Consider the following 21,755-nt stretch of genomic DNA (forward strand, 5'->3'; position numbering starts at 1 on the left):
AAAAGAAATCCAATTTTTTTTTTCAAAACTATAAATTCTAATGATCACTACGTAGGCAACATTTTGTTTGTTCTATATGAGTATCCGTTTTCACTAAACTGAAAACGTATAAAAATAAAAATAAAAGTATCTTCCTAGTTGGCGATTAAAGCAAACTAATTCAGCCGCAAGCATGCATAAAATAAAGCAGTTCTCTCAAGTACACACACACACACACAAGCAGAATGAAAAAGCCATCAAGCCCCTCGTTTCCTTTCTTTTGTGCGCTTTTCTTAATCTCGATCTTTTCTCTGCGATTTCAAGCCAGAGCAGGCAATGCAACAACCCTCCCGAGACTATGCTTTGTGCGTGTCTACCTTCACCTGGGCTATAGCCCCGAGCTAAATTATTCACTCGCGGAAGATGGGACTTGCAGCTGCTAAGAGAGAAAAGCTTCAAGAGGCGATTTAGAGGTGATCTCTGGTGTACTTACACGGCCGCATGTCTCCTAGGAAATTGCTCGTGCACTGTCTTTTCGAAGCTTGGGGGAAGCTCCTTATCTATAGCGAGCTGGAATGGATGCATAGTTGAAAGAAGAATGGACGATGAACTTGAGAGATGAGTTTTGGCAACGCTTTATTTCGTGGATCGACGGTTAATTTTCACACGATTCCTGTACATTCACCTTGTCAGGTACACAATACTCGGAACACAAGTACGAGTCTTATATAAAAATAAGCGGATAAATAATAAATACTAACAGATAAAATAAATTCTTGTTTACAATGGTTGTTACGAATTCCGCCTACAAATTATGGACATTATTGTAATTCCGTAGCATCGGAAAAATTGTGTTTTCAGACTTGTTGTTTAATCAAGCGGCAGCCTGCCTCTCGACAGTCACCGCCGACAATTTTCTCCGTGTACTTAAAATCTCATACTTCTCTCCTTAGAATCGATTCGCCGGCGAGCTTGATAAAAGCAAACAAACGAACTAGATAGAATTGCTGGCGCGCTAGATAAATAATAAAAATCGAGGGCGCCGACAGGAATAAGATTAATATTGAATTGAAAAAGTACACGGGGAGCAGTATAGCGCTCGCGCACCGCCCGCGCGCCTCGACGAAAGAAAGAAACGCGCGGAAAATTTATCCCCACTCTCGAGCGCGCACGAAACTCTCTGAGAGCGACGAGCTTTCTTCGAAAGGGAGGGGGGCGACAATTCTTTCCCCCTGCAGCCTCATTTTAAACTTTCAAAGGAAAAACTAGAAATACTTTAACTCGAAATGAAATTTCGTAAGAAAGTATAAAAACGAGTAAAAAGGCAAAGGGAGAAAGAGTGAGAGAGGCAGGTTTTTCGCTCGAAACGAGAAGCTTTTTCTCTCCTCTTCTTGTCGCAGTATAGTGTATATGGCAGCATTCCGTCGGACTTCTGTGATTAAAGGAGTCGCGCTTTTAATTTCGCGAGTTTTCTCCATTTTTCGCGCTTTCGGCTCCAGTCTGCCGTACAGAATGTATCTGGCTGAGACTCTGAATGGAAATTGAAGCGATGATTAATTCTACGTTTCTTTGGATCACTCGGACCTTCTAACTATGATTTCCGATGGTATCATGCTGCAAAATTTATCCACGGCTCTTTTCGTGTCCGCCTCGCTGTCGCTTTCTATCGTTATTCTAGCTTTGTGGTCACTGAAAATTAAATACTAAATGTAAACAGCGACTTTTGATACTTGTCTTTAATTCTCTAATAAATCTTCTTTTATTACCTTGCACCTTCTGGATAAGAACCAAAAATCACTTTTGGGAATTCTTTGGACACAGCAGTTAAGGCATCTGCAAACACGCTCTCTGTAGCATTGATGTACAGTTCTTGATGGACAAATCGCTTGTCAGTATTAAACAGCACCTGTTAAGAATAATAATACTATTACACAGCTCTGACAGAGTAAAAAAACTTCAATATTATTAAATCGAATATCTATGACCTTGTATAAGCTACCAAAGCCAGCTTGGAGAAAAACAGGGGACCCAGGGAAAACATAAACATTATTAAGTATGACGCATGGAAAATTTAGTGGAAGACTGGTTGCTTTGTTAATGCCAAATTTCAAAACAGCTTTTTTCGGTATCTGAAAAAAAAATGCTTTGTTTAAAGCTCTGACAATGATTTTTGTATAACGTTACTCATTACATAAGCTAATTTGTAAGCAGGAGATGAAGGATCTTCAACACCAAAATATGTCCTTATGATCTCAGCCAATGTTGGATTGCGATGCAAGGTATCATGAAAAGCTTGAGCCAAGCCTAGAACAGATCTATGTATTATTGGAGTTAATTCACTAGTTTATCATTCCGTGATTAGTACCTTCATAAGTGACATCATCATGAGTTGGTCCAATGCCACCTGATGTAATTACGTGTGTGTACCTCCCAGAGAATTCCTTGATTTCTTGTGCTATCTCATCGACATTGTCGCTTATAACTGAAATCTTCAAGAAAAATGTTTCCTTTTTGCATATGCATTGTTCTCTTGTTTACAAAGATGCAGCTCATTGTCAACTAACTTTTTCAACTCTGACTCCACAGCGATAAAGATGCTTACAAATAAAATGTGAATTTGTATCTCTTACTTGAGCTTTGAGTATCTCGTTACCAATCACTGAAACAAATTATTAGCAATAAATACTCACGGATATTTGATTATAAACTCATAAAATAAGAGCTTATTACCAATAATGCCGGCTGTTGTACTTTTACTAGATGAACTACTACTACACCTTTGGGTTGATGTAGTAGATAAACCTATTGAACTAAATAGAGTTCTCCGGGAGCAAAAATTTAAAAAAGTCATGTTATTCCGTAACACAAATATATGCGACGCAAAATCAAATCATAAGGATAATAATATTCTATGTAAAAATATAACAACTACAGTAATCACACGAAGAAGACTACAAAAATTTCATAAACAAATTAGAAAAATAAAAAAAACTAAAAAAATTTCACGTTATATCACAACAAAACAAAACTTTCACAGGCCCTACGCACATCGTCAGTGACTCTATCAAAGGACCAACGAGAGGTTATGTTTGAGAGCGCTCGTGCTTTTCGGCGCTCGATATTTAATTCAGTTGCATCACACACGAGACAAGCAGAGTAGCTTTTACACACATCAAAGATAAAGGTATAAACATTCGAGCTATTTCGTCAAATAACTACTCGTAGGTAGTTATAGTAGAAAAAAGCTGCAGAGAAGAAATACAGATTATGGTGATAATAAGTGGAGTTTTGTTGAAGAACTCACCAAAGTCGTTGTATAAATATCTACTACGCGAATGCGACAAGCTGCCAAAGGGAGCGAGCGAGTTTTACAAACATTCCATCAGACAGGCAAGTGGACTTTTATATAGCGGTGATTTGCTTGTTTGTTTTTCTCGAGCCACTATTTAATTATTGTCAAATTGGGTGTTTCATTCCGTTTTTTTTACAAGCCTTTCATAACCTCAGTTTTCTACTGCATATGAACAATTTTCATCAAACAAAAATTAACAAGTCTTTTCAATAATTTTTTCCTTACTATCGCTCATGATTTGCTGAGAAGATTCTTGTAAAATATGCAGCCTAATAAATTTTATTTTACATGTTATTTTATTTTAGTTTGTGCACATAATTAATTTTTATTTTTCATCGTAATAGAATTTATAAATTTACGTAACAGAGTTTCAAGCAACATATAGCAGAACCTGATGCTGAAAGAGTTCAGCAAATTATGGAAAAAGCCCTCTTGGATGCCAAGTGGATAATGCAAAAGGTACACTATTATTTTTCATAAATAATATAATTTTTTTTCTGCTTGTTTACTAAATTTATACATCTTTTATTTAGTACAAGAAAGACACAACACCTGATCCACCCAAGAAATAATATCGTTAATTTTTTTGTAAAAATGGGTAATTTTGATAATGTAGTTTCTGAGGAATGTAGTGCTGGTGCTGCCAATTTCTGGAAAGCCTTAGAAATATGGCTCAAGAGTCCTCACCTTATTAATCGCAGAATTTTGGCTTCCATGCAACTTAGCCTATATAGACTGAAAAATGTTGATAGTATTGAAGTTTTTGAGTGGTTTACAAATATTGCAAATAAACTTGTTACTGTTGTCAATGTTGAAGAAAACATTTTAGATTCTTTAAAACAAATAAATAAAAATAATATTATTGTGGAAGCTTGCAATGAATTGAAAGATATTGATTATTTGCAAAGTGAAGATAGTCCAATTTATCTTAGAACTGCTAAGTTGTTACCTCGTCATGTTAATAAATATGCTCAGACTTTGGAAGTTGCTTTAATAGATATTAAAAGCAATGCTGTTACTTATTTCTTTCATAGGTGTTGTAATGATGAGGATAAATTATCCTTAAGTTTTGAGTATCCATTTCAAATAAGGCTCGAAAATAATCAAGTTTCTATTCGTGTACAAAATTTGAATCATTGGAATAATAGTGGAAATTTATTATGGTTGAAAAATCATTTTTTCCCCAAACTGTTAAAATGGATAGAAAACGAAGGTCCAAAAAATAGTTTAGTAAATGGATCTCTAAAACTTATATCATCAGAGAAGTACACGGATTTATACAATAATCTGAAATTGAAATATGGAACAGAAATGGTCAAGATTTGGCCTGAGAAAACTGATCCACTGAAATTCGTCTTTGAAGACGTAGCAATAGCAACATATCTTATACTATTATGGGAATCAGAAAGAGAAAATTTAAAAGTCCATGAAAAACAGTCGTTCTTAGACCTTGGTTGTGGCAATGGCTTACTAGTACACATTTTAAACAGTGAAGGTTATCCAGGACTAGGAATAGATCTTCGTAGACGAAAAATTTGGGACCTATATCCAAAATCTACTAATCTAGAGGTACTAAAAATATTTTTACACTGCTTCACTCATCTAGACAACCCGCTCTGATTCCATTTTAAAATTGAAAATATATTTGCAGGTGCGTACAATAATTCCATCATCAAAAAGTTTATTCCCAGAGACCGATTGGTTGATTGGAAATCACTCGGACGAACTGACGCCCTGGATCCCTGTGATTGCTGCCAGAAGTTCTTATAAATGTCGTTTCTTTTTGTTACCATGTTGCGCCTACGAATTCGACGGTAAAAAGTACCAAAGGGAGAGCGCTACTGCTAGTCAATATTTTGATTACATGTTATACATTAAAGACGTAAGCGAAAAATGCGGTTTCAAAACGGACATCGACAAACTACGGATACCCTCTACCAAGCGAATTTGTATAATTGGTACCGAAAGGAATTACGCTGAAGTCGAGAGCGTATCTCACGATCTGAAAATACAAGAAATGATAAACAGCAGATGCAACGATAAAGAAATCGAAGATGCTTGGTCCAGCGCATTTAAGCCGCGAGACACTGTCGAAAAAGTTCGAAATTGCACGCAAATTGATAAAGGCTTGATATCTAGTATAGTTGATGTCGTGGTCTCCCTTCTGTTACGTAAGGTGCGCAGAATCGATTTGGGAGAAGACCCGGTCAAAACGTGGAACGCCGGTGGTGAGATCGAATTGCAGGAGGTAGCCACGATGCTCGGCTCCGATACACTTAAGGAATTGAAAAATGAATGCGGAGGTTTACAGACTCTGCTGAGAAACAACGGACACATTTTCAAAGTGGAGTCGGGAAAGGTCAGATTTCGCATTCCAGGAAAGGACAAAGTCGGACAGAGCAAAAAATCTAAAAATTCCAACGTGACGAGAAAGGTGAAGGCCTGCTGGTTTTACGAAAATCACCCAGATGGATGTCCGTTGACTGACAATGAATGTGACTTCAAACACTCAGAATAAATTTAATTTATTAACAGTCAATTTTAACAGCTTTCTTTTTACTTTAATCCAACATATTGTATTTTCAACTAGATTCATACATTTTTTTTATACTACGCAAAATATAATTCTGTTTTCTTTTTAAGTCACTTGAGGCATAAAAAAAATGTAGTGATTACGTGAATAGATTTAAGTAATTTCATGGCATGCAATAGTTGAAAAAGCTCAAATATACAAAAATCAAGTCAAGAATATCGACCAGCATTAGCTAACCAACTAATAACAGTTTTTAAATTTATGAATACATGATTGCACTAAAATAAACAATTTAACACTGATTGTGTTCCAAGTTCATTAGGCTGAGTTTGCACCAAGGATTTATATTTTAGCCCAACTTACAGGCGCTATAGTACTCCATATTAAATATTTCAGTCTTTGCAATTATATAATATCAATAGAATTAGCTAAAGTTAAAAAACATATCATTTAGAATTCATAATTGTTAACGTATAACTATTAGCATCAATAGAGACGTATCTCTAAAAAATATTTTCTAGCTTATTACCTCTATTCAATACAAAATTACAAAAATATTCGTATATTATTAATTTTACAGAAGTACACTAAATCTGTATTTCGTACGAAGTAGAAATAAAAAGTCAAGTACTTCAGAAATAGTGTACTTAGAATACAATTCTATTCTATTTGATTTATCGTAAAGATTTACAGTAAGTTTTGATTGTTATTGGTTTGATTATTCAAAGGCATCAGCGCATGACTAAAATAAAGCGAATTTTAGAAAATTAGCTATTTTAACAAATGCAGTCAGACCATAATCTTATTGCATTCACTGGGTCAAAAATCATAATACTAACAAGATTTACTTTTCTAAAGCCTCAATTAAGCAACTCAACGATCGACATATCCTCAAACCCTATCGATCTATCAAACATAAGTTGCTGCTGTTCCGACGTTAGAATTTTATTCGGATCAAAATAATTAACATTGACAAACTGTTGGCGTTTTCCAGACTCAAGTTTGTGCTTACGACGCACATGGGTCTGAAGGTTACCGCTTTGAGTAAACGATTGATCGCAATGTGGACAGGCGTAAGGCCGTTCGCCGGTGTGACTTTTTTGATGTAATTGTAATGATGATTTCTGGGAGAATGATTTGTTGCAAGTTTCACACTTAAATGGACGTTCACCTGTGTGTACGCGGATGTGCCGCTCGACCTGACAAGGTTTGGAGAACGATTTACCGCAAATTTCACAGTCGTAGCGTGGTCCTGTCGTACTAAAATATTAAAAAGAAGATTAGCACAGTTCGTTTTTTGATTGGGTTATCGAAAATTTTATCCGTGAAATATTTAAAAATCTATGATTACCTTGGGCTATCATCCTCTTTTAGTTCATCCTCATCATTTTTCCCTTCCAAAAAAGAATCGAAGTTTTCTAACGGCAGAACCATGCAGTTTTCCATATCGATGCTACTCGGATCTGGATGCATCCCTTGTGCTATTTGTACATCCGTGACCGGCAATTCACTCGCAAAGATTACTTGTGCATCAGCATCATTTGGCTCTTCTTGCATCTTCTGCGCGACATAATCGTCAGTCAACTGCAGACCTTCAGATGATATATTGACCAAGCCGTTAGCCAGTAAAAAGTCTAGATTCGCCACTAACTGATTGTTTTCGTTCAAACTCAACAGGCTCGATCCATCATCCATGCTGAAGCTTACTTGTTGTGGATTTATCGTAATGTTGTTAGAATTGAAATTGAAGAGATTCGCGTTTTGTTGTTCTAATTGTTGATGAACAGGCACTGTGTGTACGATTTGCACAATTCGGGTGTCAGTAGGTGATTCTGCTGATTCTACGGTATTTACCGAGTCTAAACTTCCGTCAATCAAAGTTGGCTGGTCTATGGGTTTACTTTCCCGCATGTGGGACATCTCGTGAACTTTACGGTGGCCGGAGGTGCGAAACTGCATGTCACAAATCGAACACTTAAATGGTTTAGCTCCTGAAAATAAAATTAGTAATAACAGCGTGAAAAGTATAATAAAGATAGTATAATAAAAGTATAATAAACTAACCGATATATAATAAAGATAAAAGCATTTATCAGACAAAGTTAAGAAATCTTGATAATTTGCAAAATTCGTCGAAAATTATAAAAATGAAATCATATTAATAATTTGAATGTATTACCTGTATGGAGTCGTAAATGAACTTTGAGACTGCTCTTTGTTGTAAACATGGTATTGCACACATTGCAACCGAACAATTTATCGCCTTTATGTACTTTCAAATGAGAATCCAATGTGCACTTAACAGCAAAACTCTTATCGCAATATTGGCACTGATATGGTCGCTCACCGGTATGCGTTCTAATATGCCTTATGAGATCACTGGGTTTTCGGAAGGTCTTTGGGCAGTATTGACATTTGTTATCCTTATTGGCAGTATTCTGAAAGTTATCAATGAATTGCATGATAGTAACAATATTAAAAAAAAAAGAATCTAAGGTTCTATTTTTTAACTCACGTCTTTTTTTCCTTTTTTAATATTATTAGGCATACAATCAGCATCCACTACATTTTTCAGTTTTAATTCGTGTTTGACATGCTCTTTTATATGTTCTCTAAGCTGCAACGTCGTAGAAAATTCTTGATTGCATTCGTAGCATTTATGAGTCCTGTACCAAAAGAAGTATAATATTAATTGAATATTAATAAAAAAGTAAATTTAAAAGAAAAAAGATTTACTTACTCCTGTGTCTCGTGAGTCTTCATATGCCTCTTGAGGCCTGCAGTAGTACGAAATTTCGCAAGACATTGGATGCATTCAAATTCTTTAGGCTCTTGGTGAGTTTTAAGATGTTCCTTTAAGTCGTCAATACTTAATTCTTGCATGTTGCACAAATGACATTGTAAATTATTTTCTTTGTCCGAAGCTTTATTCGCGTCACTACAAACTTGATCACTTGTTACGACTTTCATCGATTCATGCAAATGATTATTGTCTTTTAACTGATTCACTTGGCTTTGTTTAAGAATTGTATTCACGTAAAGATCATTATTGAGAAATTGCAAACTGTAATTTTGATTTTGTATCATATTTGGTAAAATATTCGTCGTCTGTGACGAATTGTTTTGTATTATTCCCAAATCAATTTCATTGTCACCCTGTAAATATAAAGATTGATGTTGATTAAATTGATGATTTTATTTTTATTGTGAATTAATAAAAAAATTTCAATCACCTGTAGAGTTATTTGATTGATATCAAAACCTTCGTATTGGGGAGAAAAAACATTTGTACTCATGGTATTCGTATTCATAGGTGATGCCACAGTTTTGTCGTAAATAATGCTCAACGTTGGTTGATCCCTGTTAACTGTAGAAGTACTATTATGTTCCTCAATCTGCCTAACGCTGCTGTTAAGTGCCATGTTTAGTCCGATATTAGATAATTGTTGGTTCAGAGTTTCTTCTATTACTCTAATACTTTCCTGCAGTAACAAATATTTAGTTAGGAGCTTAGCGTATTAATAGCAAAACGGCTTAGTGATAATATTAGTCTCAAAATAAAAGTACATACAGGTGTAAGTGTCGGGTCACCCGTATAGTTAGATAGGGTAATAGTGCCGGTCTCGTCGGCATGCAATGTTTGGGTCGAACCTATGTTAGAGTTTTCTACTACGGATATATTCTCTGCAAAACGTCAAAACATAATCAGTTGTATACACGCAACGATTATACATAAGCTATGTTTAAACTGGATCGTTAAACATAACAGTAAAATTACGATAAATCGTTCAAAAATCTATGAAAAAAAAACATAAAAACATGAAACAATCCAGGTTTTTTTAAAATGAGCAAATAAAACATACTTTCTTGCTGACACGATACGTGTATATTTTGAGATAACGTAGAATTCGATTCAGGAGCATTATTGTTGTTCATTATTTGAAGTTGTTCATTCAAGTTTTGCGTTATGTCAGTTGCTATAGGCTTAAAAGTGATTTGCTGATTAATGGTAGTGGTTGGTTCTGTCGCAGGAATTGTCTCTATTGCATCCGAATTTGAAGACTGCTGTTGCTGTTTCTTCTGGCTCTCTATTTGCTGTTGAGTAGAGGATATAAAAAGTGAATCAAATCTTTTATTAAATTTATAATTGCGTCAAGAAGTGCATACCTGTTGCGCGATTTCTTGTTTATGTAGTTTCATGTGCTTCTTACAGTTCACCGTCGTTTTGAAGGTTTTATTGCAGTACGGACACATAAATGGTCTTTTATTGCTGTGCGTAACATGATGCCTCTTCATACTACTCAAGGTAGAAAAATTCATGCTACATATCGTACATTGGTAAGGTTTTAGCATGTCGTGCGTACGGCGATGTGCTTTAAGGGCGCCGTTAGTCGTGAAACTCCTGAAACAGAATTGTTTTCAAAGCTCGAATATAAACCACGCAATGAAAATGCGATGATCTGAAAGGCCCGAACCTGTCGCAAATAGGGCAGACGAACGGCCTTTCCCCGGTATGCATTCGAACATGCTGTTTAAGATGACTGAGTTTAGTAAAAGCGGCTGCACAGGTCTGGCACTTGTGGGGCCTTCCCTTGATATGGGCCAGCTTGCTGGTCCTCGCGAACTTGGGCTGGGCGTGAAGCAAACCGCTGCTAAGCTCGGTTAAGACGAGCGGCTCCTTCAACACGACTTTGGGCGTTAGGTTCTGCACTTCCGATGGCAGTTGCGTTTTCTGACGGCTCGACTGGACCTTGCGGCCCATGTGCAAAGTCATGGAGTGCTCCCGTAAACGCTCGAAGCTCGAGAAGGTTTTTACGCAGATCATGCATTTGTGAACTTTGTTGTGAGTTCTGCCGAGAGAAATAAAAATGATCATTGGTGGACTGAATATATACAGCAGTGTTTTAATTTATAAACTGCGACTCATGTAATAGCATAAGGAGCTTTAATTCAACTGAAAAACAAGCTTACTTGTCGTGAGCTCTGAGAGCATTTTCCGTATTGAAAGCCATGTCGCAGTTTTGGCACTTGTACTTTCCAGCATTCTCGTGAAGCTTCTCGTGCGTCATTAAGGTGGACTTGAGGGTAAACGATCGATCGCACGTCTTGCACTGAAAATTTGACGAGTTTGTTAAAAATATGCTCTTGTGTCGCTCTTACTCACTCGCCAAGCATGATTACTATACCTTGAAAGGCCTTTCCCGCGTGTGTACCCTCAAATGCCTCATGAGGTCCGATGGCTTCTTGCACGTTTTATCACAGAAATCGCATTCGTACTGTATACAGTTATTTACAAACCGCTGCTTCAGCTTAACGTACTTCCTGCAAACGAAAATGCACTGCTGTTGGAGTCTATATCGTTGAGAAATTGCACAGTAATAAAGAAATTATATATAGCACCGACTTACCCCTTGGCATCATTGGCAACCTTATCCAAAAGCGTAACGACGGCCGTCTGCTCCTTGTCATCCGTGAGAACGAAACCATCCTCAACGTCCTTGGGCAGTTCCGTCGTCTCCGCTCTCGGTTCTGCTTCCGACGGTGTATCTACCACGTTTTCGGTGGGGTCAACGGTCGTCTCCTGAGATTCTTGGACCTCCTCGGCGGTTTCCTCGGTGGTCCCATCCTCGGCGCCGGCGTGCGCTCGTCTCATGTGGCCGTTCAGACTGCCGAGCTTCTTGAAAACACAGGGGCAGCGCGTGCAGCGGTAGATCGGCGCGCCTCCCTGGATCTTGTGCACTCGCAGCACGTGTGCGTTCAAGTTGCCTGTTGGAATCGGAGTCGATAAGAACGAGGGGTAATACTACGCTGCTGTATAGGTATGCGACGAAAATAATTTCACCTTTTTGACTGAATTTAGCCTTGCAAAGGGAACAGCTGTAAGGCCTGATGCCGTTGTGCTGCCACATGTGAATCCTCACGGAGCCCTTTTGCGAAAAGCTTCGGCTGCACAGATTGCACTGAAAGTTAACATTCGTTGCGTTAATTACATTGTTGTAAACGAGTGTAGCAAATAGTTCGTGTATAAAACGAAAAATAACGGCCTGAGTGGGAGAGAATGAACGATCGATACGTCTAATTTTAGGATCCCCCGGAGAATAATATGAAATATTTTCATGGGGTGAGCGCGCGTAAGCTCGAATCCCACGGATTCCAAAAATATTCGTCATTATTTTTCAACCTCCCGTTACTTCATTATAATGTCTAGAAATACACGAATGACCAAATCCGAAAATAACGTTTGCTTCAGAAACATATTTCAAACCGGAGCAGAAATAGATAAAAGAAACAACAAATTATTATTTCAAAACAACATTACGCAGAGTTTAACGAACGATATCCCTCAATTCACAATCTCGAATTCTCGGGAACGTCAAAAATGAAATCAATTGCATTAGCAAATAGAAGAGCGACAGAGGCAAGTCAAGTTTAATCGAGCGATGCGCGTTAATGACGACGATAAACCACAAACTCTCTGCTTCGCATCCGTCACATCGAAACAAATTGAAATTGATAATAGAGAGTTTCGCTTACCGATCATCGTGTCAATAACTCCAACATCCGTAAAAATACTTCGCATACCTTGTAGGGTTTCTCGCCGGTGTGCACCCTGATGTGCCGGGCCAGTTGACTGGGCTTTTCGAAGGACTTCAGACACAGTCTGCACTTGTAAATAGTGCCGAACGTGACCCCGCGCTTCGTCTGCTTGGGGCACTTGGTCTGCATCTGCAACGTCAACAAACAGCGCGATCGGAAAATAGCATCGCTTTACGGGGGAAACGAGGTAATACGCGTGTGTGTGTGTGTGTGTGTGTGTGTGTGTGTGTGTGTGTGTGTATGCGTGTATAAACCGACACCGGATGCCGAGCTTCCCTTATCGCGCGCACGTATACTTTTACTTTCGTTTCGTCTGGATTCTTCGAGAGCTCGCAGTTTAGCAGAATCTTTTCGTTGAAAATGAATTTAATGAGATGTTTCAGCATTACACCGTCGACGCGACAATCAGCGACTCCGATCTCGCTAAACATCCCGCAACTTCCTCCTCGTGTTTTTACGAGGCGACTTACTTTGTAGTGATCGCGTAAGTGCTGGCGATAGAGGACGGGTTGGGTGAACTGCTTGCGGCAGAGCTTGCAGCGCTTGTAGTCGTCCGCTGACCATTTCTCGTTGTGCAGCTTCAAGTGGGCCTCCAACTGGGCCTGCGAAACAAGAGAATTAAAAAAATTAATTATGCGTGAAGTTGGATATCGCGTATGTGTATATTATGCTCGAAAAAGTTTTGGTAATATTATGAGAACGTTTGATTCGTTAAATAAATATTGAAGGGTGAATTTTAAAATTATTTGAATACTGAAATGCACCTTGTGATACTCGGCGCTGAGCCCAAGCGCGAAATAAAAGACTTTGGTGCAAATGCCCAGGAGCACAAAGTTCAAGCACTCGGCCGTGAAATCCTTCATCTCGGCCATAGTAAAAAGTCACCTCACAGTATGAACACATGGAAATATCACATCACTAACACCGCAAATCACAAATTGAAAAAGAAGTCTCCATCTCCTAAAACACTCAGTCCGTCTTATTCACACACGTTGTGTCGTTCGACAATGTTTTCAAACGCACAAAAAATCCACATCTTCAGCTTCGAAACCGTCTCTCCCGGCTCGTATGCACGCGCTCTGGAACTGCCGAGGCGGACGACTGGCGTCTTTTATCAGCTGTTGCTGCAGCGGATGAGATGATGCTACTGCCGCCGGGGTTTTCAGGAAGTGCCGCTATCGTCTCAACAGATGTGCCGAGACGCTTTTTCGCTTTCGTCGATGATGCGACCGCGACCGACTGGAGAGTTTTTGGGACGTGATTAATTTTTTTACTGTGAATTCTGCCGTTTGGATTTCTTCGCTGTGCGAGATTTAGCTAAGTCACTTCAAATATTATTATTAGAGATTGCTAAAGAACTTCAAAATCAGTTTCACCGGGCATTGCGAAAGCTTGTATATTCAAAATGAACTGACGATGCATCAAAAGTACAGCTAAACATAGAAAGCAAAGCGTAAACCCCATTGTTACGAGCGCAACGTCTATACTACCTCATGCCTCGAAACTATAATAAGAACCGAATACGTATTCTACGCTCTTGCAGCAAGAAATTCAAAACGCAGTAATTCACAGCGAATTAATTTTTTGTAAAATCCAAAAGCTCAATTCACAAGCCAGCAGAATCATCATCCCTCCTCGTCGCTAGGCGATTGCGTTAGCAATTGCATAATACAATTCGGGTCGCGATAGAGGAAGCGGAAAATTAGCGTCGAACCACTGATCTCTCAGATCTGTGTCTTACGCGTTTGCGACGACGAGACGATCGTCCGAGAAACGCGGTCGACTACTCGGACATGCCATCTCTCTCTTTCCCTCCCGAGATTCCAAGTGCATTGCACTTTGAAAAATTAATGTGTGTCTCGCGGTTTAAGCGCTTGGCATGCGATGCAAGAGCATGTTTCCTGCTTGGATGGAGATATTAATGATGCTGATGTGGGTGAATTTAAGGTGTTTTCATTCAGCAGCTATAGAAGGTGTGCAATGAAGTTTTAATCAAGCTGGAATTAACTTTGCTGTGCAATATTTAAAGCTCAAGTGAGAATACAAAAAGAAAAATATTTTAAAGCTACTACTAAAATATTTAAAATAATCCATCTTAATCACAGCTTAATCTCTCATACGCGGGTATTAAACAATAAGGACGCCCGACTACCGCCAAAAAGTTGTTCCAACCGCATGTGTAATCTTCGAGCGAAAAAAGCAACACGAAAGAAGAGCAACGCAGAAAAGAACGACTCGTACCGGTTCTCGAGAAAGTCTTTCGTCGCACCTCCAAAAGAAGAAAAAAAAGAATCGACTCGCGCGCGCGCGCGAAAATGAACGCTGTGATCGTTAATCCCTTCCTCCGCGTGTATGTACTTATATACGAAGCTTTTGGAGCGTGTCCCGCGACCCGTTAGGTTCATTTGGGCTCTACAGGGGAATTCGTGTACGGAGCGATTAAGCGAGAATCGTTTTATACTGTTATTGATTTCGTTTAAAGTGCTTTTGAAACGTCTTACGTTGAATACTTTTTTCGATATAAAATGCTGATTAAAAAGCTTTTGAATGGAGAACAGCTGGGCCGGATTTCTGGAGAGAAACGCGCGGTGCACTTATGGCTTTCGTTTGTTGGGATGTCTATGAAAACTTAAAGACATTATTAAAGATATCTACGATTGACAAAAATTAAGTTTCTCACAGATTATACCACTGCCAGCGCGATACAACAAATATCGTCGCCCGAAAAAAAATCCCTCCCTCGTGTATCGGTTCGAAAACCACACGCGTGTGTACCTCTACATAAACCCGTTCTATTTCGGTGTCAAACGCCGCGTGTAGCGCTCGCGCGTATATTAAAGTCGCATATAGCTCCCCCGCGTGAGCTTTTATCGCCGGTATACTCGCGGGTTTCCGTTTCGGCGCTCTAAATCGAATGCCGACGACGGTGACGAGCTTTTTTCGGTACCACGAGAGATGAACGAGGCGCTTTATACCCAAGTTTTCATTTTAACGCGCTGCGAATTTCGCAGATAATAGATAGCTTTTACGAGTCATGCGGCCGTGTGCGCTTAATCCGTTAAACGACTCGAATGGGCAGAAACGACGGGTTATGGCTGAGTTTTTGCTTGATGAGATCGCTGTGAAAATAAATGAACTGCCACAATGGTGTATTACGGGCGAATTTAAAAGTAGCGTTCGAAGATCTGTCACACAACGCAAACGCTTCACAAAGTAACTGACCTCTTGCTCGCTCGTAACGAGCTTATCGCACTGCGTCGGATCATCAAGAGCCCAAACTCATCCCCAAAAAAAAACGGAACGGCTTATCGCCGGTTCCGAGAATCTTATCCCCTTGCACTTGACTCAATCGCTCCACATTCTAATCTCGCGCCGAATAAGGGACGCTTCGAAAGCGACGCACGTGCGCGCGTGATTTTCCTCTCAATATAACGGCCGAACTAGAGCGTCCCACGCTCGATACACATCATCGGCAGATTCGCGCACGAACTATGTGTGGCAGTGTCCGAGAAAATGTCAACGCTCGTCGCGCGTGCGTGTCTCCTCGGCTAATCGTAATCTCGCGAGAGGAGGATTGCGTATGCGCGATATGTGTATTACAGTTTCAGCGATGACCGACGCGCTGCGGTATTATAATTATATGATATCTTGATGATTTCGCTCGGCTCGCTTCTCGCTTTTCAGGAGGAACGAGTGCCTTGAGCTTTTGGATTTTTTATTGATCACAGTGTATAAGAACCCTCGCGTTTTCCCAAGTATGCGCGCGTTTTCTACAAATAAAAAATTCCGACGAAGACACTTCTCTCACACGTGAACGAATTTCGCGCACAACACTAAAAACTTGGCCGAAAACGTTGCACTAAAATACAAGAAGTCAGGAGCTCTCGCGCGCGGGCGCACACGTGCGTGCTTGAGGCGGCTTCACGCCTTACTGATTGCGCGCGCTCTGGGCCCGGCGCGCGCGTCTTTATGGAGAATGAAGAAATAGGAGAAAAAAGCCGCGCCGCCCGACGAGCGGCGTCGTATCGGCAGATTCATCTGCGGGGACAGTCTCTTGCAGCCGAGTGTACACGCCGAAGATACGAGAGCGCGAGACTCGCGATTTTTTGGGCTGAGATGAACGAGTGCGTGGATGAAGATAAATGAATTTGAAAATTTGGGAGTGATCATTTTTGAAACGATGAAACGCGCGATTATTGCATAAAATTACTAGGCTTATTTGACATCGACAGCCCAACCCTCCGCGTTTATCCCTGAATCGACGTGAAACATAATTAGCAATCACTATAATAATCCAAATAGGCGTCGTGTGTCGAAATGCACACGCGAAGCGGAGAGAAGCGCGTCATCGCGTTTCATTAGCGATCTTTATGGCGGCGCGTCTCGACGAGCTCCCACGTTGAAAAATGCGCATTGTGCGCGATTTTTTTTTTTTTCACTCTCCCTCTACTCTTCCTATGGTAATCTTTCCGAGCTGCTGCTGCTGCTGCTGCTGCTGCTGTGTTTGCAGCATCCACTTGCGCGTGTAACGTTACAATTCCATTCAACGCGACGACTGAATAAGTGTGCAACAATTCGTGATTTAATTGCGTTGTAACGACGAGCCTCCTTTGAAAATATCTGTTTTTAAGGGTTTTAGAAACGTGTAATTCGAATAGCGATCGATACACTTATTGCATAATAATAACGGTTCGCACGACTCGATCTTCTCTCTTGTCAACAAACAAACAAACAACGCGAGGATTTCCCACCCCTTTCTTCAGAGTCGAGCTTTACACGACACAATCGCACCCATACATGCACGTACACGTGCCATTAACTCGCGCGTTACAGCGTATGCAGCAGCAGCGGCGCACAATTGTCAGACCGATCAAAAGAGCTTGGCGCCTCGACGGCAATAATAACCCATGGAAAATGCCGTAATTATACTTGCGCGAAAACGCCTCGTTATCCGCACAATGCACGTCGTCGGCGCTGCTGCTGCTGTTGCTGCTGCAGAAGCGAAACAGAGCTTCGTCCTTGAGACAGCCGCGCTGCATACAATTTCCGACGGGCAAATCGTGCAAATTATCGCGCAGTCGCCTAATTTCGCCTATAGGTACACATCAAGTGCATTAAGGTAGGAGGTATGTACGTATGCATGTACCTAGAGGAATGTACGCGGGTTATGAGCTCACGTTGTGGAGCTTGCGCAACGATCGAGTCGCCTACGATTCTCTCTCTCTCTCTCTCTCTCTCTCTCTCTCGAGGTCTGTTTGGACCTAATTCTGCTGACGACGACGATTTATCTGAGCCTTGGATCGTTCAGCGCGATTTGTTTGAGTTTTAGCTGTTTTGCGAATTAGATGGATGAGTCTATATTTGAGAGTGAATTCGTTACAAATGTTTTAAGAAAGTTAATGTGCGCGAAGAAGTGGAACGAGTTTCATTGTTTTGAATCATTTACAAAACCGTTTAGATTCAAACGAAAAAGGGATGCCTGTTTCTCTCTTGTTCAAGACATCATTTGAGACTATATCAAAACAAATAATTTTCGAAAGCCATGCAAAGTATGACCACGCACACTAAGTATCGCGTGTTATGACTGCCACATGATGGGAAATTCCGAAATCGGAATCTCTCCCCCTCCCCGTGCTTGAGCTCCAACCTTATCTTAAGGCCCGGTCGCATTGGTCCTCATAGAGTGGGAGTTCCTTGATCCTTTGTAATCGCCCTACCCCCTAATCGATGATCTATTCTGTAGATCGATATAGATAAATACAGCAGCAGCGACAATAGTCAGTTTCGGGTTGAGAGATGGCACAGTTCAGTCGTCGTTGTACAAACAAACCCGACGACGAAGTTGTTGACACTATGTTCAGTTCAAGACAAAGGCAACACGCACCGTGGAAGTTGCACAAAATCATCAGTGATAATGTTGAAAGTATACGCTGTTGTACCGTTGAGCAACAAAATCGTTTTTTCCTCACTGGTTCAGACGACGGTGTAATCAAATTCTGGGATCTGGATTCAGGAAAACTGAAGACTGCTATAACCAATGCACACAGCGGTAGTATACGGGGACTGGGTATCTCCTCGCTTTTTCCAAATTTCTATTCCTGCGGCGAAGGCGGACAGCTCAAGTGCTGGGATGTGGAGTACAACAAAATGATTCACGAATACACGGGTCATGCGTCGACTGTGAATTCTTTGGTAGTAAATTACGTATTGACATCAGTCGGCAGAGATTGCTCGGCAAAATCTTGGGATTTGAAGTCGAACCATTTAATCCATACCTATATAGGACACACAGCAGAAGTATTAGGCCTCGTCTATCGAGATCGGCATGCCGACTTAGTCACCAGCAGTCGCGACTGCACAATAAGGACATGGGAGCTGACGACGGGTATAGAAAATAAAGTGCTAATCAATCATAAGAAGAGCGTCAAAGCACTCTCTTACAATCCAAATTATAATGAAATTGTTTCCGCATCGCAAGATAGTATCAAGAAATGGACAAAGAACGAGAAGTTGATTCAAAATTTGCCTAAGCGCAATGCCGCTATCAACTGTCTCGCAGTGAATCAAAACGATGTTCTGGTTTCCGGAACTGACGACGGAACAATGCAGTTCTGGGATTGGCGATCTGGGTATAATTTCCAAACCTTACGAGCACCGGTTCGGCCCGGTATTGACGATTCCAAAACGGACATTTTCAGTGTTACATTTGATAGGTCGGGTACCAAGTTGATCACAACTGGAGCTGGCAAGATGATTCATATTTACACAAAGGACGAGACTGCATCAGAAGAGAACTTTTTAAATTAACCGGACGCTATTGACTGTTACAAGTTTTTACTTATATGTATTACGTATTTTCGTACTTTGATAAACTTTTATGCAGCATACTGCAGCAACTTGTTCTTAAATTCCTCGGATTAGTATGAAACCTATAGAGTACCTAATAAGGAATTTGTAATTAAAAAAGCAAAGCTTTAAAATTAATAATTCACTTATCCAGTAGTAAACTTTTTATCAAATGTTCTCATATAATATTTTTAAGAATCTCTTTTTCAAATGATTATAAATATAGTAAACACTCTAAGCTTACCTTTGTTTCAAAAACACTTTCACACTCGGTGCAATAGTGGTTCTCATCCACCTCATGTACCACCATATGAGCTTTGAGACTGGCCATACGTGCAAATCTTCGTCCACACTGTGGGCATTTTGGCTCACCTACGTTGTGAGTCGCCATGTGCAAAGTGAAATTGGTCTACAATGAATTTTAACATCATTTAGATATCGGTAATTCAATTTTATAGAGTGCAAGTTTGAATAATCCGATTGTAACAATATCGACTCACTGGAACATTAAATGATGCAGGACATTTTGGACAGTGATGTGGTTTCTCTTGCGCGTGTTCTTGCATATGTTTTTGCATCAAGTACTGTTTCCGGAATCCCAAACCACAGATGTCGCACTTGAAATATACTGTCTGAAAATAATAATTTATGTTGATAATTGTGAATACTGAGTTGAGAGGAAATAAAAAAACAGTTTTATTATAGTTACCACTCCATTAGCATTTTTGCTGTGTTTTTTTGGGCTGCCAAGACTCTTATGGTTATGCTGTTTAGAAGATGAAGAGTCTTTTTCAGGACTCGTAGATTCTTGTAATATTTCTGGAGATTCATTTTGTACTTCTTCCTCTTCTCTTTCTACATCTACAGTACTTACTGCTGTGCTATTTTCTACATTTGATATTTCTTGTACATTGTCAGGTAATAAATTATTCGATGTCTTTGCAATACAACACTGCGGATCACTGGCCACTTGTACAATTTGAGAATTCAAATTTATCACATCGATGGAAGTTATGTTAGGTTGTTGAATAATCTCTGGAAGATTGATCGAAGTGTTGTTGATCTTAATCTGAAAGTAAAGAAACTAAAGTAAGTAATGTGGCTTTGCAAACATATAAAGTTGAGTGAAAAATAGAAATTGATTTTACTTGATTAAAAATAAACTCTGCATTAGTAGCATTTAGCTCCTGCACAGGACCATTACACGGATCCTGTATGATTGTCACTGGCGTTGATACAAGTTCCAAACTTCCATCGTCTCTCTCTACAAAAGAGAGAACTGTTTGTGTAAAATTCACGTTTGAAATTCAAAGAGAACACAAGTAATCAAAGAGAACTCACGGTGCACAGACACTAATGTAGTGCCATCATCAGTGAGCATATTCATGAACCCCATGTCCTCCATCTCATACAGCCTTTAAGTACTTATCTTAAATTATTTAAATATATACAAAACTCAGCCTCTGGTACACCTGCATTGAACAAACAAAGAAGCACAAAATCAGTCACTCGCGTGAAAACAAATTTTCTCCGCAAAAAACTCGCCTCCGCCAAGACGCTTTCCTTTCAGAATATCGGAATGCCAGTGTTTAAATATAAATGAAATCGCTATTTAAAGCTAAAATAACCTCAATGAGCTCCATAGCAGTGGGCGAGTAACTTGCGAACAGTTGAAAAGTCCTTGGAAAGCGTGAAAATCGAATTGCGAGTCTCGACTCACCTGCATTTGAAATGCGCTCGGTACGTCCCGTCTATGGTAGTGGTTCGCGCAGAAACATCGCGACTACTTCCAGATAAGGAGTTATTTCGCGATATATGGTGTGGGGTAAAAGAACAACAATAAACATGGCGGATTGACAACTGGCTCGCTCTTCTGCCACGGTCGCATGTGCTCCGTCGACTCGGTCGGTAATAGCTCCGATTTTTCGTTCATTATTATTTCACATTGTTGCCTTGATTGACCGTTTCATCGCGTTCTTTTTTTATTGAGTTTCAAATAAAAGTTGTGTTTTGTGATTTCGATGCACGTATCGCTTGCAAACCGCGGTAATACGAACCAAATAAAAGCGGAATTCCAGTTCAACTTGATCGAACGACTATTAAAATCAGTAGAAAAAGATAATTATTCGAGTATCCCTCAACAAAAACACGAGAGCGGCATTTAAACAAACGTAAACAAACTCGCTCGATAATGCAGATCTCCCCCTTAGCCTTGACAGCTAAGCCACATCTGTCCGTGTAACCCGAAACCTGCCGTACGCGCGCGGCAAACAACAGCACCCCCGCAGCGAAACAAAAAACAGGGCGTCGCCACACATCTCACGGCGCCTCGGAACAGGCTCGCTCCTAATTCATTTTCGCGGAGAATGAACCGAACTCTCGCGTCAACCAGACGTCCTCGAAACGATCGGTCAAAAAAAAGTGAAACTCAGCGCTCGTAAAAATGCT

At 40.0% G+C, this 21,755-nt stretch overlaps 3 protein-coding genes across 6 annotated transcripts; 1 reads left to right on the forward strand and 2 right to left on the reverse strand.

Moving 5' to 3' along the window:
• Window positions 1-590: 590 nt before the first annotated feature.
• LOC100124208 (FAD synthase-like) lies at window positions 591-3,318 on the reverse strand. The gene is made up of 7 exons (XM_001608062.5): window positions 2,710-3,318; window positions 2,544-2,638; window positions 2,345-2,468; window positions 2,171-2,283; window positions 1,965-2,108; window positions 1,746-1,885; window positions 591-1,668 (listed from the first exon to the last, which is right to left on the reverse strand). The coding sequence occupies exons 1-7, from the start codon at window positions 2,828-2,830 to the stop codon at window positions 1,554-1,556; spliced, it is 852 nt and encodes a 283-aa protein (XP_001608112.1). The 5' UTR covers window positions 2,831-3,318; the 3' UTR covers window positions 591-1,553.
• On the forward strand, window positions 3,039-5,871 carry LOC103317850 (probable tRNA (uracil-O(2)-)-methyltransferase). 2 transcript variants are annotated; one of them, XM_001608065.6, is made up of 4 exons: window positions 3,039-3,369; window positions 3,676-3,790; window positions 3,865-4,900; window positions 4,983-5,871. In XM_001608065.6, exons 3-4 carry the CDS (start codon window positions 3,926-3,928, stop codon window positions 5,847-5,849), a joined length of 1,842 nt encoding a protein of 613 aa, XP_001608115.1. In that variant the 5' UTR covers window positions 3,039-3,369; window positions 3,676-3,790; window positions 3,865-3,925; the 3' UTR covers window positions 5,850-5,871. The 2 variants fall into 2 exon arrangements, with proteins under 2 accessions (XP_001608115.1, XP_016842095.1); XM_016986606.3 differs by having other exon boundaries at window positions 3,078-3,369; window positions 3,698-3,790.
• LOC100124211 (zinc finger protein 236) lies at window positions 5,840-21,206 on the reverse strand. 3 transcript variants are annotated; one of them, XM_016986573.3, is made up of 22 exons: window positions 21,028-21,206; window positions 20,649-20,779; window positions 20,456-20,571; window positions 20,017-20,376; window positions 19,808-19,939; window positions 19,552-19,716; window positions 12,932-13,063; window positions 12,447-12,590; window positions 11,707-11,824; window positions 11,273-11,630; window positions 11,051-11,186; window positions 10,836-10,975; window positions 10,340-10,714; window positions 10,032-10,266; window positions 9,728-9,959; window positions 9,436-9,548; window positions 9,098-9,346; window positions 8,605-9,020; window positions 8,380-8,530; window positions 8,044-8,302; window positions 7,216-7,855; window positions 5,840-7,124 (listed from the first exon to the last, which is right to left on the reverse strand). In XM_016986573.3, exons 2-22 carry the CDS (start codon window positions 20,710-20,712, stop codon window positions 6,725-6,727), a joined length of 4,935 nt encoding a protein of 1,644 aa, XP_016842062.1. In that variant the 5' UTR covers window positions 20,713-20,779; window positions 21,028-21,206; the 3' UTR covers window positions 5,840-6,724. The 3 variants fall into 3 exon arrangements, with proteins under 3 accessions (XP_016842062.1, XP_016842064.1, XP_031788332.1); XM_016986575.3 differs by having other exon boundaries at window positions 20,936-21,206; XM_031932472.2 differs by lacking the exons at window positions 19,552-19,716; window positions 19,808-19,939; window positions 20,017-20,376; ... (1 more) ...; window positions 20,649-20,779; window positions 21,028-21,206 and adding an exon at window positions 13,226-16,389.
• Between the last annotated feature and the right edge of the window lie 549 nt (window positions 21,207-21,755).

Source organism: Nasonia vitripennis, chromosome 5 (assembly GCF_009193385.2).
Source record: "Nasonia vitripennis strain AsymCx chromosome 5, Nvit_psr_1.1, whole genome shotgun sequence".
NCBI lineage: Eukaryota > Metazoa > Arthropoda > Insecta > Hymenoptera > Pteromalidae > Nasonia > Nasonia vitripennis.

What these genes read in the sequence shown, in the direction of transcription:
- LOC100124208 (XM_001608062.5), bottom strand. Translation starts at nt 2,830, where the DNA reads ATGACTTTTTTAAATTTTTGCTCCCGGAGAACTCTATTTAGTTCAATA. An exon ending in GTGGAGTCAGAGTTGAAAAA is followed by an intron (nt 2,469 to 2,543) that starts GTTAGTTGACAA and finishes TTTTTCTTGAAG; the next exon opens with ATTTCAGTTATAAGCGACAA. An exon ending in GCTTTGGTAGCTTATACAAG is followed by an intron (nt 1,886 to 1,964) that starts GTCATAGATATT and finishes TATTCTTAACAG; the next exon opens with GTGCTGTTTAATACTGACAA.
- LOC103317850 (XM_001608065.6), top strand. Translation starts at nt 3,926, where the DNA reads ATGGGTAATTTTGATAATGTAGTTTCTGAGGAATGTAGTGCTGGTGCT. An exon ending in CAAAATCTACTAATCTAGAG is followed by an intron (nt 4,901 to 4,982) that starts GTACTAAAAATA and finishes ATATATTTGCAG; the next exon opens with GTGCGTACAATAATTCCATC.
- LOC100124211 (XM_016986573.3), bottom strand. Translation starts at nt 20,712, where the DNA reads ATGGAGGACATGGGGTTCATGAATATGCTCACTGATGATGGCACTACA. An exon ending in AAAGTGTTTTTGAAACAAAG is followed by an intron (nt 13,064 to 19,551) that starts GTAAGCTTAGAG and finishes CTTGTTTCGCAG; the next exon opens with GCCCAGTTGGAGGCCCACTT. An exon ending in GTGACCCGACACTTACACCT is followed by an intron (nt 9,347 to 9,435) that starts GTATGTACTTTT and finishes TTGTTACTGCAG; the next exon opens with GAAAGTATTAGAGTAATAGA.